Consider the following 23,039-nt stretch of genomic DNA (forward strand, 5'->3'; position numbering starts at 1 on the left):
AATCCGAAATAAACTATTCTATTTTGAATTCTTTGGAACTATGTTCAAAGAATAGTACAATGTTGTGATTGTGCGGTGGAGGGAACAGTGTTACTGAAGTACTTTGCAAAACATCAGATGCCCATTTAATTTAAAAAAATTAGGTAATTGGCAGCAATACATAGGGATAAGCCTTTGCAAAAAGTGCAGCTTTTATTTATTTTATTTATTTATTTATTAAATTTTGTATGCCGCCCATTCTCAAAAGAGACTCAGGGCGGCTTACAGTAAAAGTGGGGAGGGGGATATAAAAAAAAATAAAACAACAGTTTAAAATTGCACAACAGTCACAAACCTGAAGTGGGGCTGGACAATTCAACAGCCCCAGGCCTGCCGGAACAGCCAGGTCTTAGTCGCTTTGCGGAAGGCCGGAAGGGTAGTGAGGGTCCGGATCTCAGCGGGAAGGTCGTTCCAGAGGGCCGGAGCTGCAACAGAGAAGTCCCTCCCCCGGGGAGTCACCAGCCGACATTGGCTGGCAGATGGGATCCGGAGGAGGCCTAGTCTGTGCGATCTAATTGGTCTTAGGGAGGTAATTGGCAGGAGGCGGTCTCTCAGGTAGCCAGGTCCTATACCATGTAGGGCTTTAAAAGTAACGACTAGCACCTTGAAACGTGTCCGGAGACCAATGGGAAGCCAGTGCAGCTCGCGGAGGATAGGTGTAACGTGGGTGTACCTAGGTGCACCCACAATCGCTCGCGCAGCTGCATTCTGGACTAACTGAAGTCTTCGAACACTCTTCAAGGGCAGCCCCATGTAGAGCGGGGTTTATACTTACCTTGGAATGTATCTACCGTTTTACTGCCGATTCATTGATGGAAAAATCATATTAATTTATTTTTAACATCTTGAAAAATGTGATACAATGGTGTTTGCCTGCCCCCACAACAAATTCTGAAGAAGTAGATCTCGATTTAAAATGGGACACATTTTAACATCCCCCCACTGGGAAATACTGTTACTACTTTCTCCTCATGTAAGATGACGGTTACTTCCAAAAAAAATAAAACTGCCTTAATTATACATTGAAGGTTTTAAAATACAGTGGAAGCTAAACTATAGTATCCTTACTTTGAGAACAAAGATAAGATTCATTTGGATATTAAAAATATCATGTTCAATTCTATCAATTTAAGACGTGAACAATTTTACACCAATTACTGAAACATTATTCCAAAATCTCTGAATAGATTAATGTCATACAACAAAACAACACTTCATAATGTATTTTTTATATTTTTTCTTACAGTTTTCTACATGAAAATAAGGTGTGATTTTCTGAAATCTGCTTTCCAAGCAAAATGAATGTCTTGACTTTGTCATGTTTTCCTTTACCCTACTTGGCTTACTCAACTACTCTGCTGTTGTATAAAGCTTTAAAGGCACACTTCTGTTACAGTAAATAACCGTGATGGTAATAATACAGAAGACATATGAGGGGATGCCTGATTTTAGTTTTCAGGTTATTTTGACGTTTTGGCAAGTTTACATATAGGCCTTCCAATGAATCTTCAAATAGTTAGAATAAATCTGATGTAATTCAACAGACCTAGTTTGAGAAACAATATTTATAGAAAATAAATTTTATTTTTAAAATGAAGTAGCTAAAACTCGCTGAATTAAGGAAAAAACCTCATACCTAGGAAACAATTGTGTTATTCTTTGTCTAAAGATTAAGCACCAAATCTAAGATGAATTTGCTGTTTTAATTTTCTTGGTTTTCCTGGACATTTCGGCTCCTTTTGTCAACTTCTTCTTTTTTGTTTTATAGATGGGGGAACTGAGGAAGTCAGTCATTGTAAAGGGGTCACCACGCCTCAGTTTCCTGCAGGAAAGAAAGATAATTTGTTATAAATACTACACTGACTTCATGTCCAGAAAACAGCATCCAATTTGTACATTCCAATTTAAAAAATATGTGGAACAAAATGCAAAACTAACTTATTCAGCCTAGGCTCTGCATAGGAAACTTCCTTTTTTCTTCGTCGGCTTAGACATATTGGAGAAGCTTCAAGAGAGATGGAATTGGTCAAATCTTTCAGTATTTTATTCCCTGTGAATAGAATAAGATAACTAATCAATGCTTCTGGTATGTCAATGCTTCCAGGTGAATTCAGGTACTAAACAGCTGTATTAAGTAAAAGATTTAGAGTATTTTTTTTTTTCATTTTTTAACTAACTATAACACAGCCCTATACCCATTAATGGGGAGACAGGCCCAATAATTTCTGAGGATATGTATCTAGGATTATACAATCTTCTACAGCCATGGTCTGTCTCCAAAGTGATCTGTGGGAGGAGTCACAGATGCGTATAATCGTGTCCCCCGAGACTGAGGTTAAATTCGAGGCCACTCCCCTCCACTTCCTCTTCCTGGCTCTCCAGATTAATCTCAGTCTGGCACGAATGAGTACTATTTTTGCTTGGCTCTAACTCGCAATCGCAGTTAGACATATATACCGCTTCATAGGGCTTTCAGCCCTCTCTAAGCGGTTTACAGAGTCAGCATATCGCCCCCACAGTCTGGGTCCTCATTTCACCCACCTCGGAAGGATGGCTGAGTCAACCTTGAGCCGGAGAGATTAGAACCGCCGAACTGCAGATAGCAGTCAGCTGAAATGGCCTGCAGCACTGCACCCTAACCACTGCGCCACCTCGGCTCTCCTACTGGCTGACAGCTCTTACTGTAAGAAGCTACAGATAGTTCTCAGCTTATAACCACAATTAAGACCAACATTTCTGTTATTAAACCAGTCATGCCCAAATTTATGCTTTCCTATCCCATTGTTCCTAAAAGAACCTACTGTAGTTGTTAAGTGAATCATGTGGTCATTAAGCAAATCTGATTCCCCCCATTGACTGCTTACTAGAAGCCAGCTAGGAACAAATAGTGATTGCACGACCTTCAGACCCTGCAACTATTGCAAATATATGTTGGTTGTCAAGCACTCAAATTTTAATCATGTTCACGGGGATGCTTCATGGGTTACAAGGGCAATGACCAGTTGGTCACTTTTTTCAGTGCCATTGAAACTTTCAATGGTCGCTAAACAAATGTAAATCAGAGACTACCTTATTCCTAATCTCTAATCTACATCTACATCCTTGAATTTTCATCCGATTGGTTCAACTCTTTTACTGTTTGGAGCAAGTGAAAATTGGTCCAAACCTACAATGTGAGTATCTTAAGACAGCTATCGGGCCCTCTCAACTTTCTCTTCTGCAAGTTAAATATACTTCATAGTTTAACATTAACTTTATTAATATGAACCTATTTTTCATATTTAGGATACTCTTCAGGTTCTGGCACACTCCTCTCAAGCAGAAATAAAGTAACCAATTGCTACAGGGCCAACTGTAAAAACTGAATTAATCTGCTCAGATTATTTAATCATGCTAGAAAGTTCATGAACAGGCCTTTAACTCCCAGTAATGTCATTTTAGAAATATTAAGAACAATGAATCTGACAAAGGAACAAAGTTAAATTAGGAAACAAAGAAAGAATTCAGGTAACAATTCTTAAGTCACTGTATCTTATAGTTTGTAAAGCAACAGATAAATGTAGGAATGAAGTTTTATCTTAAAGATTAATTAATTTATACACGTTAGTTTGTTCTGCTATTCTTATAGTAAAAGCTTTTAAGTATTTCTTTGCTGGAATTCCTCTTCATTCACAGTAAAGAAACCAAAATTAAGTTTCTCTGTCATATATGTTGATACAGTCTGAGTAAATAGAGGCAAGTATTTTGTATCATAAATTTTACTTTCCAGGACATTCTTTTTTCATTCAAAGGTGAACAATTAGAGAAGCACTCTAATCAACAATAAGGGGGAAAAATCTTGATCTAAATTGTAGGAGGTTAGGGTAATTGGAAATGAAAGCACTAGACTCATATACAATTGCACCAGGGGTGGGTTTCTCGCCCCGTTCCAACCGGTTCGGTTGGAACGGGGCCAGCGGCGTCCTCGTGCATGCGCTCAGTGCACGCATGCGTACTAGCGTCTGCACGACGCTCCAGCTGCTTCTGGACGATTGCACAGGCGCTGTATGAGTCCTGCACATGCGTGGAAACGCAGAATTCGTCAAAACCGGGTAAGGACCGCGGGCAGGCGGGCGCGCCCTTCGCCGTTCCCGGAAGTTACTTACTTCCGGGTTCGGCGACCAACCAGTTCGCAGGAACCGCCGCGAACCGGTTGAAACCCACCCCTGAATTGCACAAAAAGAAAGCTGAAGGCAAAACCAGGTGGAATTCCTTGGGGCTCACTATAAAGCATCAATTTCATTTGTCTCCAACCTTCGAATACTCACCATTTTCTCGTTCTGAACTTGTTTCTGGAATGGCTTGTATAGGCGGCATCTCTTCTTTTTCAGAACACTCAAGTTGCTTAATGTTTTTCTTGAGGACAGTTGAGGGTATTGACAAAGCGCAATCTCTTTCTGGGCTTTCCTGGACTTCAACATAGCTAGGGCTTTTAGAAAGGACAACTGAAGGCGAATCAGGATTTAGAGGCAAGGTCTTGGTAATAGCCACAGTAGGCTTTTGCAAAGTGCTGCCGCCTGGAACTTGGAGAAAATCCCATTTTGTCTTACTGGTTTGAGTGATTTCGTATTCCTCTGGACCTGGCTCACAATCGGTACCTTTGTTACCCAAATCATTTCTAATGCACGTTTTCTTGCTAAATTTTGTCATTTTTTTCTTTAAGCCAGCCTCATTGCTGTTGGCGGTCCAGTTCGTCTTTTCTGAATGCCCTCTTTTTTTAGTTAAAGAGAAACTGTTTAGGGTGGTTGAGGTTTCCCAGTTCTTTTTGACTGAGCTATTACTATTATCTTCATCATCCAAAGAAATTGGAAAAAAAGATGGCGTACATTTTGATTTTCTTTTTTTTTTACTGGCTTTTTGAGCTTTTTCATTCAAATCAAATATATCAGCATTAGCACTGGAATGTTCTCTCTGTATGGTATCCCTATCAAAATTCATTGTTTTATCTCTATGTTTTCTCTTTTTTATTTCTGATTGTGGAAGTTCAGAATCTATATTACCTAAACTCTGTTCTTCCATCTCACTTAATCTATGGGATTCATTATTTTCATGCACCTTCTTCTTTGATTTACGCTTTACATTAAGTCCCAAAATTGCTCCTTGACTAGGAATTTGCGTCTGGAAACCAACTGAAAGTTCTGTATTCACAGTGTTTAATGAATTAGACTCTGGGTTCTGGAACCGTGTTTCTAAACTATCCAAGTTCTCCAAGTCTGTCTTTTCTTTAATATGTTGAAAAGAAGCACAACAATCCTTATCATTAGAAGGCCCTGGATCTAGCACAGTGGTTCTTCTATAATTTTTGGATTTATTAAGGCCTTTTTTACTATAACTACAGCTTGTCTCATTTTGTTGAACGTCATTGCTTGTTGATCCAGACTCTGGCCTTTTGGCTTGATTTTCTAAATTCTTGATTTTTTCCAAGTATATTCCTTTTTCAATTTCTTGAGTTGTGGAATTATTTATACAATTTGGCTCCACCACAAACGTTCTTCTGTTTGGTCTTGTTTGGCCTAAGTTCTGGGAACTGCATTTCTCCTTCCTATCCTGATTTAAATTTTCCATGTGACAGACAGACTTAGGAAGTTTTTCCTCGCTACTGTTCAGTTCACTGGTTTTTGACACTGCAGCATTAACATCCGGTCTTCCATTATTATCATTTTTCAAGCTTAATTTTGATTGACTGGTAGAAAACATTGTGTTCTTTGTTTTAGCAGTATCTTTTTCTGGAGTTTTTCTTTCCTTCGCTTTGTACTTTATATAGCTTTCACTTTTGGTGCTCAGTGTAATAAGTTCGCCAACCTGACTGATTTCAAGATTGTCTTTAATAAGAGACTCTGCTTCCTGTGTTCCCTTTAGCTTATCGATATCTGAGAGTTCTGCCTCTAGGTTTCCAAATGTAGCAGAAATGCCTGTTTTACGTTTTTTTCTCTTAGTCACATGTTCACTCAACATACTATCACTGTGTGATCTTGCAGTATCCTTACATTGATGGACAGGATAATTCTTATCCAGGATAGATAGTGAGTTGCTCCTGGAATTCTGTGGCACATTCCCAAGGTTGTCTAGAATGATAACTATATTTATTAGGCAAATAAATCCTTCACACTCCAAAATAAGCCATTTTAAAAACTTGATGAAGTAAAAATACAAAAAGAGATCTAGTAAAATCCATTTACTTTACCCATTTTGTCCAGCGGAAATCAGCCAGATACTACTAGTAAATTGACTTCCCAGCCTTTTGCTTTGGAGATTATAGAGTAACTTACTATAGATAGTCCTTAACTTAAAGCTATTGGAAGTTATAATGGCACTAAAAAAGAAATGACTTAAGATCAGTCTTTGAACTTAAGCATCACAGTATCCCTGCATTACATTATCAAAATTTGGGTGCTTGACAACTGGCATATATTTATGATGGTTGCTGCATCTCAGTCACATAACTGCCAATTGTGACCTTTCTATATGGTTTGCAACAAGCAAAGTCAAGGGGGGGGGGAGACCATATTTGCTTAGCAACCCCATGATCAACTATCAGCCATGGTGATTCATTGTCAACTGTGTCAAATAAGATTCCAAAATCAGGTGCAATTGACTTAACAATCAAAATTGCTTAGCAATGGGAGTTCTCGTTGTAATTATAGTCATAAGTTAAGGACTATCAGTAGGCTGCCATGTTAGATTGAACTGAAACTAAACAATGTTTCTAAATTCCATTCTAAAGAGCAAGATTTATTTATTTATTTAACTGAATTCATATTGCCACCTATTCGCCCACGGCAACTCAAGGCAGCTTACAGAATATAAAACCGCATTTAAAACAATAAAACTAATAAAAATAATTAAATAAATTAATATAATATAACATAATGAAATCACCCCCCACCCCAGCGACAGCAGATCACACGAGCTATTTAATGGGCTCCATCCCGCTCTGGGTTCCACAGGCCCACTGGCAGAACCAAGTCTTCAGCATCTTCCGGAAGAGTATGAGAGTGGGGGCCGTTTTAATCTCTAGGGAAATGATGTTCCAGAGAGAGGGAACCACAACGGAAAAGGCCCTTCTTCTGGATCCCAGCAGGTGTATCTCCCTCGGAGATGGGACCCGCAGCATTCCCTGCCTCCTCACTCTGCTGGGTCGGATAGATGTGACAGACAAAAGATGGTCCCTCAGATAACCTGGTCCCAAGCCATTACTATAGATAGTAATGAATACCACACATTTGTAGATCAAGGGAAGAGGTACCCAGCAGCTACAATCTTAACTTCAGAACATGCATTTTGAGATTTAGTTCTATGTAAATACAGAATACATATCTACATAGAAGTAAATCCCAAAGAACAAATAAGCAAATATAACAATGCAGCTCAGAACATAATTTCACAATTCAAGATTCCTTTGAATCATAAAAAGTTCTGTATGGTGTAGTACAATAAAATTGTTGCAGAACATACCTCCAAAAATTGTGCTTGAATTCAATGCCAAAGTAGAGTCATCTACTCCATGTAATCCTGCATGACTATTTCCACTGCTTGCCAATACTTTGTCCGTGAAAGAAGAGAGTGACTTCTTTACCTCATGGAAAGGCATACTTCTCCAAGACTCACCAAAAGCAGATTCTAATGCATCTAAAGGGAATTTCTCCAGACTGGTGGATGTCTTTCTGGCATTGCCGCTTCCTTCATCATCCACATGAGACAATGGAATTCTCATAAATTTTGGTGCCACTCTGGAAAATTAAAAGAAAAAAAGATGACAAAATGAGGTTAATGTTGTGCCATATATACGGGAATTAAAGTTCTTATCATTAAGTTTTCAATTTCATGTGGTGTAGTAGTTAGATGTTCATTAATGCTGGAATTCTATATTCAAGTCCATGTTTAGCCATGGAAACTCAGTTAAAAAGATTTCAGGCCAGCCAGTCAGACAGAAGAACTACTTCACAGGGTTATTATAGGGGAAAATGGAGCCCTACATACGCAGTTCCTTTTTCAAGTATAAACTGCCTTGGAAAGAAGACTGGAACAAGCCATAGAAAATCACTTCTAAAAAAGTAGGATGGGGAATAGGGACGGATGAGCTTGATTTATAAGATGATCTGAATTTTTAAGCTGGGAGAATACATTTTCTAAAGCTTATCTTTCTAAAAATTTATGTTCAATAAATTTAGCACCCAGAACGCAGAGCCCTCAAGCAATGATAGAACAAAAGCAAAATTGTACTTTAGGATGCAAAAAGGCTGACTCTTCCCAAATCAATACAACAACGGCAGATACTATTCATCATTATATTTGTCAAATAATGCTAATGACAATGACACCACTTTATAAGAGCCAAGGTGGCGCAGTGGTTAAATGCAGCACTGCAGGCTACTGCTAGATCAGCAGTTCGGCGGTTCAAATCTCACTGGCTCAGGGTTGACTCAGCCTTCCATCCTTCCGAGGTGGGTAAAATGAGGACCCGGATTGTTGGGGGCAATATGCTGACTCTCTGTAAACCGCTTAGAGAGGCCTGAAAGGCCTATGAAGCGGTATATAAGTCTACTGCTATTGCTATTGCTATTGCTATTGCTATTTTAGAAAGAAAGTAGGATCATCAACTATTTAACATCCCATGAATATGATACACTTATCTTTTTTTTTCACTGAAGACAATACAACTTGCTTTTGTGCATACCTAGGACAGTTGCTATCATCCTGACTGCAAGAAATATCATGAGTATCATTGTGCCCTCTTTCCTCCAGCAATGAAGAATATAAATCACTCTATATGGAAGAAAACACCATGTAAGATTTAAGATTAACATTTAACTGTTAAATTTTATAGTTGACAATCCATTCCGAAATTTTGTGCAACAGATGCGAGAGTTTGGCCTAGTTCATATATATTGCTAAGCTGTAATATGCTTTGTTAAGCAAAACATATATGAACTTACCCACTACAGATGACTATTATGCGTAAACTGAATTACTGTAGCTTTTTCAAATCCTGGCATAATGTTAAGTATGAATCTGTACATTTTAGAACGATGCTTAAATGTTCATAGAACCCTATTGCTGCCTCATTGTGGCAGGGAGATGTTCTTGGGAAGAATGAGCAAGAATGCCAGTAGTATATGCCAACAGTATATAATTTAAATCAGTGTTTCTCAACCTTGGCAACTTGAAGATGTCCGGACTTCAACTCCCAGAATTCCCCAGCCAGCATTCGCTGGCTGGGGAATTCTGCGAGTTGAAGTCCAGACATCTTCAAATTGCCAAGGTTGAGAAACACTGATTTAAATAATGCCACCCAAGACATGATCATTCCAGCTGCCCACCTAAAGCAAGTAGACACCTAAATGGCATCAACAGTGTAGAAAGTTCTGGGAGATGGTTAATTGCTTTTGTGACTACAGAAAAGGCATAATTTCATACTCAATAGAATAAAGCAATTGTAAATGACTCCTGCATTTTACCAAGAAAAGCAGATAAGGTAAACTGATACATGATATAATGCCGGGAGTTACTCAACAAGTTACTGAGAAAATGCTATGGATCTTTTGGAGTATTAATGGTACAGATAGTCCTCAACTTACAATCATAATTGAGCCCCAAATTTCTGTTGCTTTTGGTAAGCAATTATGACACAGTTGGTAAGTGGATCACTGCAGTTGTTAAGTTAGCAACACGGCTGTTAAGTGAATCAGGCTTCCTCATTGACTTTGCTTGTTAGAACAGTGTTTCTCAACCTTGGCAACTTGAAGATGTCCAGACTTCAACTCCCAGAATTCCCCAGACAGCATTCGCTGGCTGGGGAATTCTGGGAGTTGAAGTCCGGACATCTTCAAGTTGCCATGGTTGAGAAACACTGTGTTAGAGGGTCACCAAAAGGTTACAAAAAGTGATCACAATGACCCCGAGACACTGCAACCATTACAAATACGAGTCAGTTGCCAAGTGTCTGCACTTTGATCACATGACCATGGAATGCTGCAATGGAAGTAAATGTCAAAAAGGGTCATAAGTCAAATTTTCCAATGCTGTTGTAACTTTGAACAGTCACTAAATGAACTGTTATTGTAAGTTGAAAACTGCCTGTATTTATGACTTGATTAAAGCTTTTAGGACACCTGATTGCTGATGTTGCCATGAAAGAAAAGTCTGGGGCTACAAACGTAGAATTACAGCCGGGACATTGAATGTAAAACCCATGAGCTTAAAAAAACTCAACACAGTGAAAGATTAGATAAATCAACCCCTTGGGCATCAGCAAATTGAAATTAATTAGAACCTGTTTATTACTCAGGTCATGAAAAACAAAGAAGGAACAGCATTGCCTTCATGGTCAGGAAGGATACTGGAAGGACAGCATGTAGGTACAATGTAATTAATGACTGGATAATATGAACTGGATTTCACAGAGAGTTCTTTAATATTATAATTATCAACCACTAATGCAAAAAAACAAAAAAAGCATTGACATGTTTTATGGTCAAATTTAATCTGAAAGCAAGAGAACATGCTTGTGGTTAGAGATTGGGATGCCCAAACTAGAAATAATGAGGAAAATATAGTTGGACTGAATGGCCTAAGAAGCAGAAGGACGTATCCATTTCTGCCCATCCAATGAAAGTCTTGGAAGTTATTTCATCAAAATCAGTCAGGCAACAGCTTTATTGGACATTCTATCAATGTGAAACTTGGATTTTGAAGAATCAATAGAAAAGGAGTATTGACATTCTTCAACTTTGGTGATAAAGACCAAACTTTGGATCTTGAGAACACTTCAGTTAGCAAACGAATCCAGAGTTCCCACAGAAGACACAAATTAGCTGGCTCAAATTATCATATTTTGGACACATTGTGCAAAGACATAACTCCATTTGGGAAATCTATCTTTCTAAATAAATAAATCTTTAAATTTGGGAAAGATGAAAGAAAGAAAAGACAAAAGTCCAAAGGTGAATGGACTTGATTTCAGCAACGATAGTTATGCTACTGGGAGACCTGAATGGCCAGTCTGGGAAGAAATCATCCTGGAGAGGGCAGTCTATGTGGCTGCTAAAAAATTAACACTGACATATTGGCATATAATCATATTAAATGATGTTTACAAAAACCAAAGAAATGCATTCTGAAAATATTGTCTATTTGTTTACCTCAGAAAATCTGGTCATCTTGATTGCAGTTTGAAAGCAGCTGTTCATAAAGAGCTGCAGTTCATCAATATATTTTTTCTGCGCAGAAGAAACATGTCTTTTTAGATCTTTTTGTTTTAGTTTACTATAATAATAGTCAGAATAAAATTTTGGTTTTTTGGATCAATTCAATGCCCTCCAGTTCAGCAGCTAAAATAATGTTATTCATTATGTCCTTTCAAAATATTGTAGTTATTAGAAACAATCGATAACCTCTCAGACCCTTTTATAATTTTTACAATGACATGAATTTCATTGCAGAGACACCTGGAACAATCGTTACATGAATACCAATATTAACAATAATGTATTTAATTAGTCATGAGGTCATATCAAAACACAATAAAGGAACATGAAAGGCTAAACTAAAAGAAAATGCCTTACATATTTATTATCCTATAACTTTTTCCAAGCCAATCCATATATGCATTTTCAGTTATATTGTTTTATTCAAATAAAGTCTTATTAATATTTGGGTTCTGATCACATTTGTTATTCAAATGTAAGGATCCCAATAAATCATTCATTCATTGTGTTGTAGATATTGATCTCTCACTTTTCTATATCATACAGCTGGAGTTCAGTAATATACAGTATGTGCCATATCCTCAATCTGAGGAGCATCATAAATACAGCCACATTTATAAACTTGGTTAAACCCTCTATATTTAATCTTTGTAGCTAAATGTTCACTCTCAAGTAAATACTTTATTAGATAAATGAACATGTTCTATTTAGGTATTTTTAAATTTGAAAGGTGCATTTATAGAGGCAAACCCACTTCAGTGTGCCAGCCTTATAAAGCTGTACCCGTTTGAGCTTTTACATCCAAAATTATTTGAATGGAAATGTTTTTAACTTGTTTTCCAGAAGTGGTTGAACATAATTTGTAAATTGTACAATCTAAGAAATCTGTAACTGAGATTTAATCTGATCTATCATACAAAATTTGGAAACCTTATCAGTTTCCATAAAATTAATTCTCCACCAACAGTTATATGGCTTAATAATAAAGTATTATACTGTATTTTGGTAGTCCTCAATCTATGATTAGTGGCTGTTCGAATTTATGTTGGCCTAAAAAGCGGGATTTATGACCTGGATTTAAGGTTCCGATGATTGGGCCCCTTGGCAGTCATGTGACTGAACTTTGGGTGTTTGGCAACATGGCTGCATTCATGGCAAAATTGCACCCAGAGAAACTACAGATTCACTTTAGGACCGCACGGTCACTTAATGACAACTACAAAAAAGGTAATAAAATCAATTTGAAAATAATCATAAAACAGTTTTACGATCATGATGGGCAGTGTCCATTATGAAGGTATGTCAAGGACTATCTCTATATATTCCCAATTTGACCGTAATTGCAGCAACTGAATTTCATTTAACAATCAGAAAAGGTATTTCAAAATTTGCACTGTAATTTGACATAACAAAGATGGTGATTGTAAAACAATCTGAATTAAATTGCCAAGATTTTTTTTTAACCTAAGTTTTTAGGTCTCAAAAACAGAGCAGCAATAAAGATTACAATTTCTAAAAAATGGCAACAAAGTATAAAATATTTTTTTTTATAATTAGCAATCTACATCAGGGGTCCCCAACTGCTGGGCCACAGCCCACTACCAGACCATGAAAGCGGCAGGCAAGGGCACATACACACTCCTCTGCTGGCACGAACAGTGGGTTCTTGTGCCAGTGCTTGTATCACACATATAGCTGCACTTGTAAATGGAGCTTGTAAATGGAGCCATGCCTGCCGCTCACACAGAACTACTATTCCCTCCCCACCCCCACCCCCATTGGGGAACATTGATCTACAGCAGTGTTTCTCAACCTTGGCCACTTGAAGATGTCTGGACTTCAACTCCCAGAATTCCCCAGCCAGCGAATGCTGGCTGGGGAATTCTGGGAGTTGAAGTCCAGACATCTTCAAGTTGCCAAGGTTGAGAAACACTGATCTACAGCATTCTGTGGTAACAATATTTTTAATAGTGCATTTACCAGAAAAATACATTATCTTAATATTTTCTCTAGTTCTTTTCTCGCTGGGAATGTGATAACACAAATAATATAGATTAGATTTAGGATTTCAAAATCCCCTTCGATACTGTGCAAATTGTACAAAAAAGGATTCCAGTTCCTCCAGAAGCACAGAATTTTGCTAATATCCTACCACAGAAGAGAGCTTGTGGCGTAAGCAAGCATTTTCAAAGTGACCCAACTCTACTTCTTTCTGCAGTCTCATCTTCTCATCGGTAAGTTTCTTGGCTGTTATCTTGGCAGCATTGAGGGCCATAGCCAATGCCTTGTTGTTCTGTTTCAGGGAGACCTTAATTATAGAGGAATTATCTATACAAAAAAAAAAGGGGGGGGGACACAAAAATTAGGGGATGTTGTTTTTGTCTTTGCCACATTTGATCCCAAATTTAAGGTTAGGCAGCTCTGAAATGTTGTTTCTTTGGGACAGGCTCCCCAGTCTCCATGCCAACAACTTTCTTCATCTTAAGTAGTAAATGATTTGGGTTGCCAGCTTTCCTTCCTATCAGTGAGTGAGTTTTCCTTTTGTTTATTTTGTGGTTATTTCAGATATAATTAAGTATACTCTAGTATTCTTTCAAGGCAAGTCCCAAAAGGTATTCACTCTACAAAACTCTTACAGGACCATGATCAATTACAGTTGGATTGTTCAGAATTTGTGATAAGCATGATTTAGGTGGAAGTAGCATTTGATATCCTAGACCTGCCTTTTAATCTCTGAGCACGTGTAAAGTCATACATAAAGATTCCGTTTACATGGAGAACCACAATATTTAAACATAGGGGAGGAGGGACAGAAAGTCTGTGCACCATTGTCCTTCCCCAATAGTCCTAGGCACACTTGCTTCTGCAGCCTTTCTCTTGCAAAGAGGGTGCTATTCAAGATCAATCCATCAAATCCCTGTTTCAGGCCTCAACACTCAAAATGAAAAGATGAAGGAGCAAAATGTCTTATGGATTATTTAATTTGCTTTCACCTGAAAATGGCAGGAACTGTCACTTTTCTGCTATTGTGACTTGCAGCATGCACACCTCTTCATTAATTGCTTACGTGATTAATACGACTTACTAATTGTTCTTGTTCTAATCTTTGATGCGAGGGAAGCATTCATCTTTGCTGCTTTTAATACTCCATTTTTCTTTTCCTTCATCCGTTCCCTGACTCCATTCTTAAAGAACATTGAGGATGTTTCTGCGCATTCCTGGAACGACATTTTCTCCAACTGTCCTGTCAAATGTATAGAGAAACAGAGATATCAGACAGCATCTTCTTTTTCTAGTCTACAATCATTGTTTCTTTTTTCACAAAAATAACTGCACCAAAGGTCTTATTTGGCTCTTTTTGAGAAGTGTAAATAGCTTAATGAGAAGGACTGCACCAGATTGATAAATATCTCTTTTGAACTCAGATCCTGTCAAGCCAAGAGCCATATAAGATAATTTTTTTCCACTTCATATTTGGCCTAACAAAAGGACATACAGGTTTTGAGTGAGTAGAGGCCCTGATCCAAGTAGTTCCCACCTTGTATGGAAAAGTCCTCCCTAAATGAACGCATCTGCATGACCCACAGCTCCCACACACTGCCCCAAGTCATTGATATAGTGTTAGGTAATATAACCCCATAACACTCTCATATAAAAAGTCTACAGGAAAGTCAGTAATATATTTGAAAAGCCTCCCTAACCCTAAGATTTTTGAAGCTGTGCATATTAATGAATTCTGGGGAGCAAAAAGGTTTTTGGTTTCCTACCATTAGATGGTAGGAAAGAGAGCCTCCTGCCATCATCTGATAACTCCCTACCCTAGAGCTTTGCAATCCAAATCAATGGGGGAATTAACATTGCTACCCAGACTGGGGGATTCAAATTGAGAAACGCTGGCCTGGATAAAGGTAAACGAAATATGTGCCTTCTCAGAAGCAGACACAGAATTATAAAAAAGAAAAAGGATAAACAAATTGTTTTGGTTTGGTTTATTTGATTTATATTCTCCCAAGGACTCAGGGCGGCGTACAACATTAAAAGAAACACGTATTACAAAAGTTAAAAATAAAATTAGATAGAATATCCAATAAACAACCCAATTAAGATTCACAATTACATTTAAAGCAAATTCGATTAAAATTAACAATAATCAATAATTCATTTTGTTTGAGATAAATACATGCGAACGTTGCAAGCCACAGCAGCCACAGTTGCTACCACCAGGCATTTTCATGTTCCCCAGTCCCCGATAGGATGTATGGATGCATGCATGTATGTATGTATGTACGTATGTATATACATACATATACACACACACAATTATATATCAATAATTCATTTTGTTTGAGATAAATACATGCGAACGATGCAAGCCACAGCAGCCACAGTTGCTACCACCAGGCATTTTCATGTTCCCCAGTCCCCGATAGGAGGTATGGATGGATGCATGGATGCATGTATGTATGTATTTAGTGTCACAACCCCTGGTATGCCCAAATATGGGAGGAAGCAAACTGCTTCCATTCTCTGTCTATCGGCTCGTCACAAGAGACCATCCAGACAGAAACCCAATATTTTTACTTTTGCCTTTGTTACATTTGTGTTGCATTTGTGCTGATAAATAAATAAAGGGAGACTAGTATAGATCTATTTCAAGCTATTTAGCTCTCATCAGCTAGCCATACCCTTACTGGGATTCGAACCTGGGCTGTATTACAACTTAGGCAGTTGTGTTAGCCACTAAGCCACAGGTTCAAATCCCAGTAAGGGCATGGCTAGCTGATGAGAGCTAAATAGCTTGAAATAGATCTATACTAGTCTCCCGTTATTTATCAGCACAAATACAACACGTATGTATGTATGTATGTATGTATGTATGTATGTATGTATGTACATACACACACACACATTATATATCAATAATTTATTTTGTTTGAGATAAATACACGAGAACAATGAGAGTCACAGCAGCCATAGTTGCTACCACCAGGCGTTTTCATGTTCCCCAGTCTCCGATAGGAGGTATGTATGTATGTATGTATGTATTTATTTAGTGCTGTGTATGTATGAACCTGTGCTGTATTACAGTTTAGGCACTAAGCCACAGGTTCGATTCCCAGTAAGGGTATGGCTATCTGATGAGAGCTAAATAGCTTAAAATAAATCTATGCTAGTCTCCCGTTATTTATCAGCACAAATACAACACATATGTATGTATGTATGTATGTATGTATATACATACACACACACACACATTATATATCAATAATTTATTTTGTTTGAGATAAATACACGAGAACAATGAGAGTCACAGCAGCCGCAGTTGCTACCACCAGGCATTTCCATGTTCCCCAATCGAGCGGCCGGAGGCATCTTTAAAGAGCCAAGGTGGCGCAGTGGTTAAATGCAGCACTGCAAGGCTACTGCTAGATCAGCAGGTCGGCGGTTCAAATCTCACCGGCTCAGGGTTGACTCAGCCTTCCATCCTTCCGAGGTGGGTAAAATGAGGACCCGGATTGTTGTTGGGGGCAATATGCTGACTCTCTGTAAACCGCTTAGAGAGGGCTGAAAGGCCTATGAAGCGGTATATAAGTCTAACTGCTATTGCTACTGCTATTTAAAAGGGTCAGAGAAACCTAGGTTGCGCAGGAGGCGGCTCAAGAGGCAAAAGAGGGTCGCCTTTGGTGTCTGCCCCTTCCCCCGCGCCGTCTGAGGGAGAGACGGTGACCGTTTAGCGGCGTTCATTTAAAACAAAACAAAACAAAACCACCTCTTCGGATCTACCGCCCCCGGTTCCTCTCCTCCCCTCGGCATCTTGAAACGGACCCATCAACCAACCAACCAACCCCCGTGGAAATGTTGTTAAGAGGAAAAGTCGGCATTTTTTTTCTACTCGCCTGCCGGCTCCCTTTGGGCGGTTGCGGGCGCCCAACGGCCCCTCTCCCCTCCGCGGCTCCCGGCCTCCGCCGTGGCTCCCGTTTGAAACCGGGGTCACGTGACGCCCAAGCAACGGTCGCCGCCTCAGGAGTTCCTCCCCCCCCGCGACGAGGGATTCGCTCCAAGGGGGAGGGGGCGGGGTTTAAGGGATGCGCGAGGCCCCGCCCCCTCCTCCTTCCTCCTCCCCCCCCCCACGAGACCCCGCTGTGGCGCGAGAAGCTGCGGGCCCCGCCCCCTCCTCCTTCCTCCTCCCCCCCCACGAGACCCTGCTGTGGCGCGAGAAGCTGCGGGCCAACCGCCGTTCTCCCCCCCCCCCCCGCGCAACCCTCGTCAGGGCGGCCGTTGCAAAGAGCGGGCGTCCCCGTCCCGTCCCGTCCCCCGCCGCCCCCGCCGCCGCCGCCGCCGCTCGGAGCTCCTATGCGACACAGGCGCCCCTCGTCAAGCGAATGAGCGGGACGTTCGCCAGGCTTTCCTCCCTGTATTCGGGAGCAGAAGGCTCGGAAGACGCCCTCAGTTACGTTGTTGCAGCCCCTGGCTTAAGTCTGGAATCCCCTTATTTATTTATAACGTTATATATTAGGAAGCTTTAATTAACTTAGCTAATTCAGAGCCGTATAGACAAGGATGTCATATATGTATGTATGCAAATACCAAGATATCCCAATATTTATTGTATTGGTAGTATGTAAAGGCTTGATTCATGCAACCTGCTTAAATGGATCAAGATGGGGTAGTATTTGTGTGTGGAGTAAACAGGAGTATTGAGTCAACTGACCTAACAAATTGATTCTAAAGGAGCTACTGTTATACAGAGGATAAGGAAACAACAACAAACCTAATGTGATTAGCTTAACGTTTATTAAAATACAACCCAATAATTGAACAATTTAGCAGTTAGACTTATAGCAGTTAGACTTATATACCGCTTCATAGGGCTTTCAGCCCTCTCTAAGCGGTTCACAGAGTCAGCATATCGCCCCAACAACAATCCGGGTCCTCATTTCACCCACCTCGGAAGGATGGAAGGCTGAGTCAACCTTGAGCCGGTGAGATTTGAACAGCTGAACTGCAGATAACAGTCAGCTGAAGTGGCCTGCAGTACTGCACCCTAACCACTGCGCCACCTCGGCTCTTAGTAACTCTTAGTAACTCTTACTACTCATTTAGTAAGATGTATGCAACTTACTTTTACAGGAGTGGATAAATGTGCTGTAGAAACTTCAGTATTATAAATCCTACTTATATCTTCGTTTCTGTTGGGTAACAAAGGAAAAGCTCGGCTGTTGACAAAAATAGGATTACTGACATGATCGTCTGATGATGGATATGGAGCAAGAAGAACAATCGTACATCCTTTCTTTAATTCCATTATCATTGTCATTGCTTCAGGCAGAGAAAACATTATATATTAGAAAGCTTCAGCAGGATGGCTAAGGGAGAGTGCTTGAAACAATTAGAACCAGGGATGTATTTATTTAAAAGATTTATATGTCCCCCCCATCTTGCGACACCCAATTCTGGGCGGCTAACAACAATAATAAAAGCACAAGCAACGAAACAGTATAGAAGGCAGAGGAGGAGGGAAAAAAATCAAGAAAAACCAGTGCCCAATTCATAAGTCTATCCATTCACCTCTACAATCGACAGGATCCTCCTTTGCTGTCTGAGGGCCTGGGGGGGAAACCAGCTCTTCCCAGGAAGACTGAGGAAGGTTAAGCAGGGGTCTCTGTTGTGGCCCGGCAGGAGCCGTTGGAGCTGCCACCAGACTCCGACAGCGAGGGGTCCTATGAGTCGGCTCTGGAGGATGTGGAGGACCCTGGACAGGGTTCCGACTCCGAGCAGGGCGCAGAGAGGCTGGTTGGCCACCAGGAGGCGCCTGAGCCTTGGACCAGTGGGGAGGAGACAAGGGAGAGTGAGCCAGAAGCCAGTAGTGAGTTGTTCCTGGATGCCCGGCACCGAAGAGCTAATAGGCATCAGGAACAATTACGCAATTACAGGAAGTAATTGCGCTCAGTTGATGGTCATTAGGCTCCTCTCCAGACTATAAAAAAGACTGCTTGTGCATACGCCCCTCTTGCAGAAGTCAACGCAGGAACAAATGTCGGAGAACATTATTGTGAGCTTGGCTCAAGCTATTTAGCTCTCATCAGCTAGCCATACCCTTACTGGGATTCAAACCGGTGCTGTATTGCATCTTAGGCAGATGTGTTAACCACTAAGCAACAGGTCCTCCTCCTATATCAGATTGAGCCAGGGAGGTAGGTATATATATCAGATTGAGCCAGGTTCAAATCCCAGTAAGGGTATGGCTAGCTGATGAGAGCTAAATAGCTTGAAATAGATCTATACTAGTCTCCCGTTATTTATCAGCACAAATACAACACACACACATACATTATATATCAATAATTTGTTTTGTTTGAGATAACGATGCGAGCCACAGCAGCCACAGTTGCTACCACCATTTATCAGCACAAATAAACACACACACACACACACACATATATATATATATATATCCATCCATCCATCCATCCTATTGAACAAGATGCACACAGTAGTAACGTTAGGCCAAATTCTAAAATTGTGAGTTTCGGACGCTTGAGGGCCCACGAAATCAATTTCATTTGCCCTCCTGTGTTGAAAAATAATTGCGTTAAGAATCCCATTAAACAATTATGAAAAATAACGGCAGCAAATGCATCCCTTTTAAAATTTAACACAGTCAGTATTGATAATATAACACGCACAAAAAAGAGCAAAGGAGGAGGGGGTCTCCCTTAATTTTTAACTGTGGGAAGGGTCCTGGGGTGCGGGAAGCTTTCCTTTGGGATATCTTGGTATTTGCATATATACATATATAACATCCTTGTCTATATGGCTGTGAATTAGCCAAGTTTTTATTTCAACTAAGAATTTGCTGTATCACAAAATATCCTCTTGCAAGAAAAACTGATTCATAATATTGTTGGAGGCGTGAATCCGATGACTCTGCCTCTTTAAGCACCCAATGTCCCAGTAATCATAAGGGGGATGTGGTAGAGTATTAATACTTTACTTTATGCCCTGTTTTATATTGTTCTGCCTACTCTTTCTGTCTCTCATCGTTGTTCAACTGATTCCCACTTTGGGGGATGCTGACAAGCAAAGGCAGAATACTTCAACCTCTTGACAGCAATACCTTGATTTGCATTTCAAGAGTCATATAAATACCAATAGAAGAGAATACTAGTAGCTCAGGGATGAACCAGAGGCCCCTTGGTGTTCTCTTGGTTGGTCTCTTGCAGGCATTTTATTACCCAACTAGGTAACACTAGGTAATATCAGTATTATAAGGGAGTGGTGTTTGCTCTGTTTACGTACAAGTGGCTTGCCTTGTCAATGTTGCTGGTTCCTGGTAGTTCCTTGATTAAGCTGTTTTCACTGCTTATTCTTGGTTAGCTATTACTCTTGCTATCAAGTTCCATAGATTCCTATAAGGATGCTGTCATTCCGGTGGAATGGGGGAGGCTTGTGCGGATCTCTGTATGGGGTTTCTGTTTCTATTCCTTGCGTTGCTTTGCTGTAACTTTCGGGGCCTTGGGAGTGGGGGAAGGAAGGTGCCTTGAGCCAGCTCCCTTATCTCGCCTCTGGAGAACAGCAGCCGCGTTGGCTTGGAGACTGGTGTTTATTGCCTTCTTGCCCTGAGTTTCCCATAATATCTTCACACCTTGGGATTGGTTCGATGATGAGTTGGACTAATGGAGGGGCTCTGTCTGTAATGGTACACCTCTTGCTATAACAATGTTCCAATAAAAGTTTCCTTTTGAAATGGCTTTTGCTTCACTCTTGAGAAGACTGGTGAGGTTACACTTGCTGGCGAGAAGATGTTTTGGCCTTTTTCTTTTCAATCAGACGCCCTCCGGAAGCCGGAAACGGTTGGCCCGTTGGGCCCATTTTTCACCCTCCCCAGGCTTCAGGAAAGCCTCCGGAGCCTGGGGAGGGCAAAAAACGGGCCCAAAGGGCCAACTGGAAGTTTGGAAATGATCCGCTTCCGGAGGGCCTCTAGGGGGCCTGGGGAGGCCGTTTTCACCCTCCCCAGGCTTCAGGAAAGTCTCCGGAGCCTGAGAAGGGTGAAAATCCCCCATGTAGGGTGGTGGTGTTGTGCACGCATGCACGGGAAGGGGGGTTGCATGTGTACATGTATGGAAGGCCCCCGATATCCACATCAACAGCCCAATCTTGATCTAATGTCTGCTGTCAGTGGAATAGAATAGATTAAAAATCTAGTAAGATGTTTTTGATTCACAAACAAATTGATTCTAGAATTGTTTTAATTTTAGCACTGGATGGGGTTTTGTTCCCCACAAAGAAAGTGAAGGGATTTAGGTGAGGTCATTCCTGGAGCAAGAAGCCCTGGCATTTGTCCTGTGTCCCATTACTTCATGTTTGTTCTGTAACTCACACTCTATAAGACTGAAGATTGCCCAGAAACTACAATTAAAAACCTGTCTATTTAAAAGGGCATTTGGGAGAAAGATATGACTAATACTTGGGATGTGCATGTCACTATTATGATTTTATGAAGATTATATTTATCAGATTGAATTTTGATATAAATTGTTGTGATGTGATTTATATTCACTTAACTGGTGAATAAAAATACATTTAGTCCTCATTTGTTTTGCAATTTCAGATTTATGAATTGTACCTTATCTATTTACAAAATGTAAAGTAATGCAAAACTCACCAATGCTTAAATAATAATAATAATAATAATAATAATAGATAATAATAATAATAATAGGTAATCGGCACATTGGGTGCTATTCCAAAAGCACTGGAATTACATTTAAAACAGTTAAAAATTGACAAAATCACCATCAGTCAAATACAAAAAGCCACACTGCTTGGATCTGCACGCATATTACGAAAATACGTTATGACGTCCTAGGCCCCTGGGTGGGGCCCGACTAGTAATCAATGCCAAATCCAGCGAAACAACTGGTCGCTGTGATACAATTCTGTTGTTGCAATAATAATAATAATAATAGCCTTTATTGTCATTGTACATCATGCATTGCATAATAGAAAATACAAGACAACATGAATAGTATAGAGTAGTGATGGTGAACTTTTTGGCATCGAGTCAAACCTCTTCAGCACTCCCGACACAATTGCCAGAGCCGTAACCTGGAAAAGGAGCTGGCCAGGGGCGCCCACACCGGAAAATGGAAGACCAGCTCTTCCAGTTTCCAGCATTGCTGCACGCAAAAAGGCCAGCTGATTGTCACACACACATGCACACCAGATACCCGGAATAGGAACGGGCGACACCACACATGCCAGGAGACATGACTCCATGTACCACTTTGGACATGCATGCCACATGTTCGCCATCACTGGTATAGAGACTAATCCTTATACAAGTAATTTGGGGGGGGGATATGTATGTGAGTGATTGTGATTGTGTTTAGGAGTCTGACAGCCCATGGGTGGAAGCTGTTTTTAAACCTGTTTGTCCGGCTAGCTATACTTCGATGTCTTCTGCCCAATGGTAAAAGTGAAAAGAGACACTAGCCAGGATTATAATACACAAATTAATACAGTGTTCAATGTCATATATTATTTCTAATACATATCTCTAAGTAGATTAGAAATTATATTAAGCAAAGTATGAACATTTTAATTCCCATAAAACATAAATTGTTTTTATTTTATTTCATACAATCCCTGTTCTCCCTCCACCCCAAGTCATTTGAATGCGAGGTAAACTCAAGATGGCAGCAACATTCAGAGTTTTGTGTATCCAGTGGCCATCTAGAATTTTGCAGCTCA

General features: G+C 40.1%; 1 protein-coding gene across 1 annotated transcript; it reads right to left on the reverse strand.

The window, feature by feature from the left end:
• Positions 1–814: 814 nt before the first annotated feature.
• Positions 815–17,278, reverse strand: LOC116520027 (shugoshin 2-like). The gene is made up of 9 exons (XM_032234168.1): positions 17,183–17,278; positions 14,371–14,529; positions 13,438–13,613; positions 11,220–11,297; positions 8,756–8,844; positions 7,534–7,808; positions 4,347–6,143; positions 1,978–2,089; positions 815–1,861 (listed from the first exon to the last, which is right to left on the reverse strand). The coding sequence occupies exons 2-9, from the start codon at positions 14,513–14,515 to the stop codon at positions 1,723–1,725; spliced, it is 2,811 nt and encodes a 936-aa protein (XP_032090059.1). The 5' UTR covers positions 14,516–14,529; positions 17,183–17,278; the 3' UTR covers positions 815–1,722.
• Between the last annotated feature and the right edge of the window lie 5,761 nt (positions 17,279–23,039).

Source organism: Thamnophis elegans, chromosome 1 (genome assembly GCF_009769535.1).
Source record: "Thamnophis elegans isolate rThaEle1 chromosome 1, rThaEle1.pri, whole genome shotgun sequence".
NCBI lineage: Eukaryota > Metazoa > Chordata > Lepidosauria > Squamata > Colubridae > Thamnophis > Thamnophis elegans.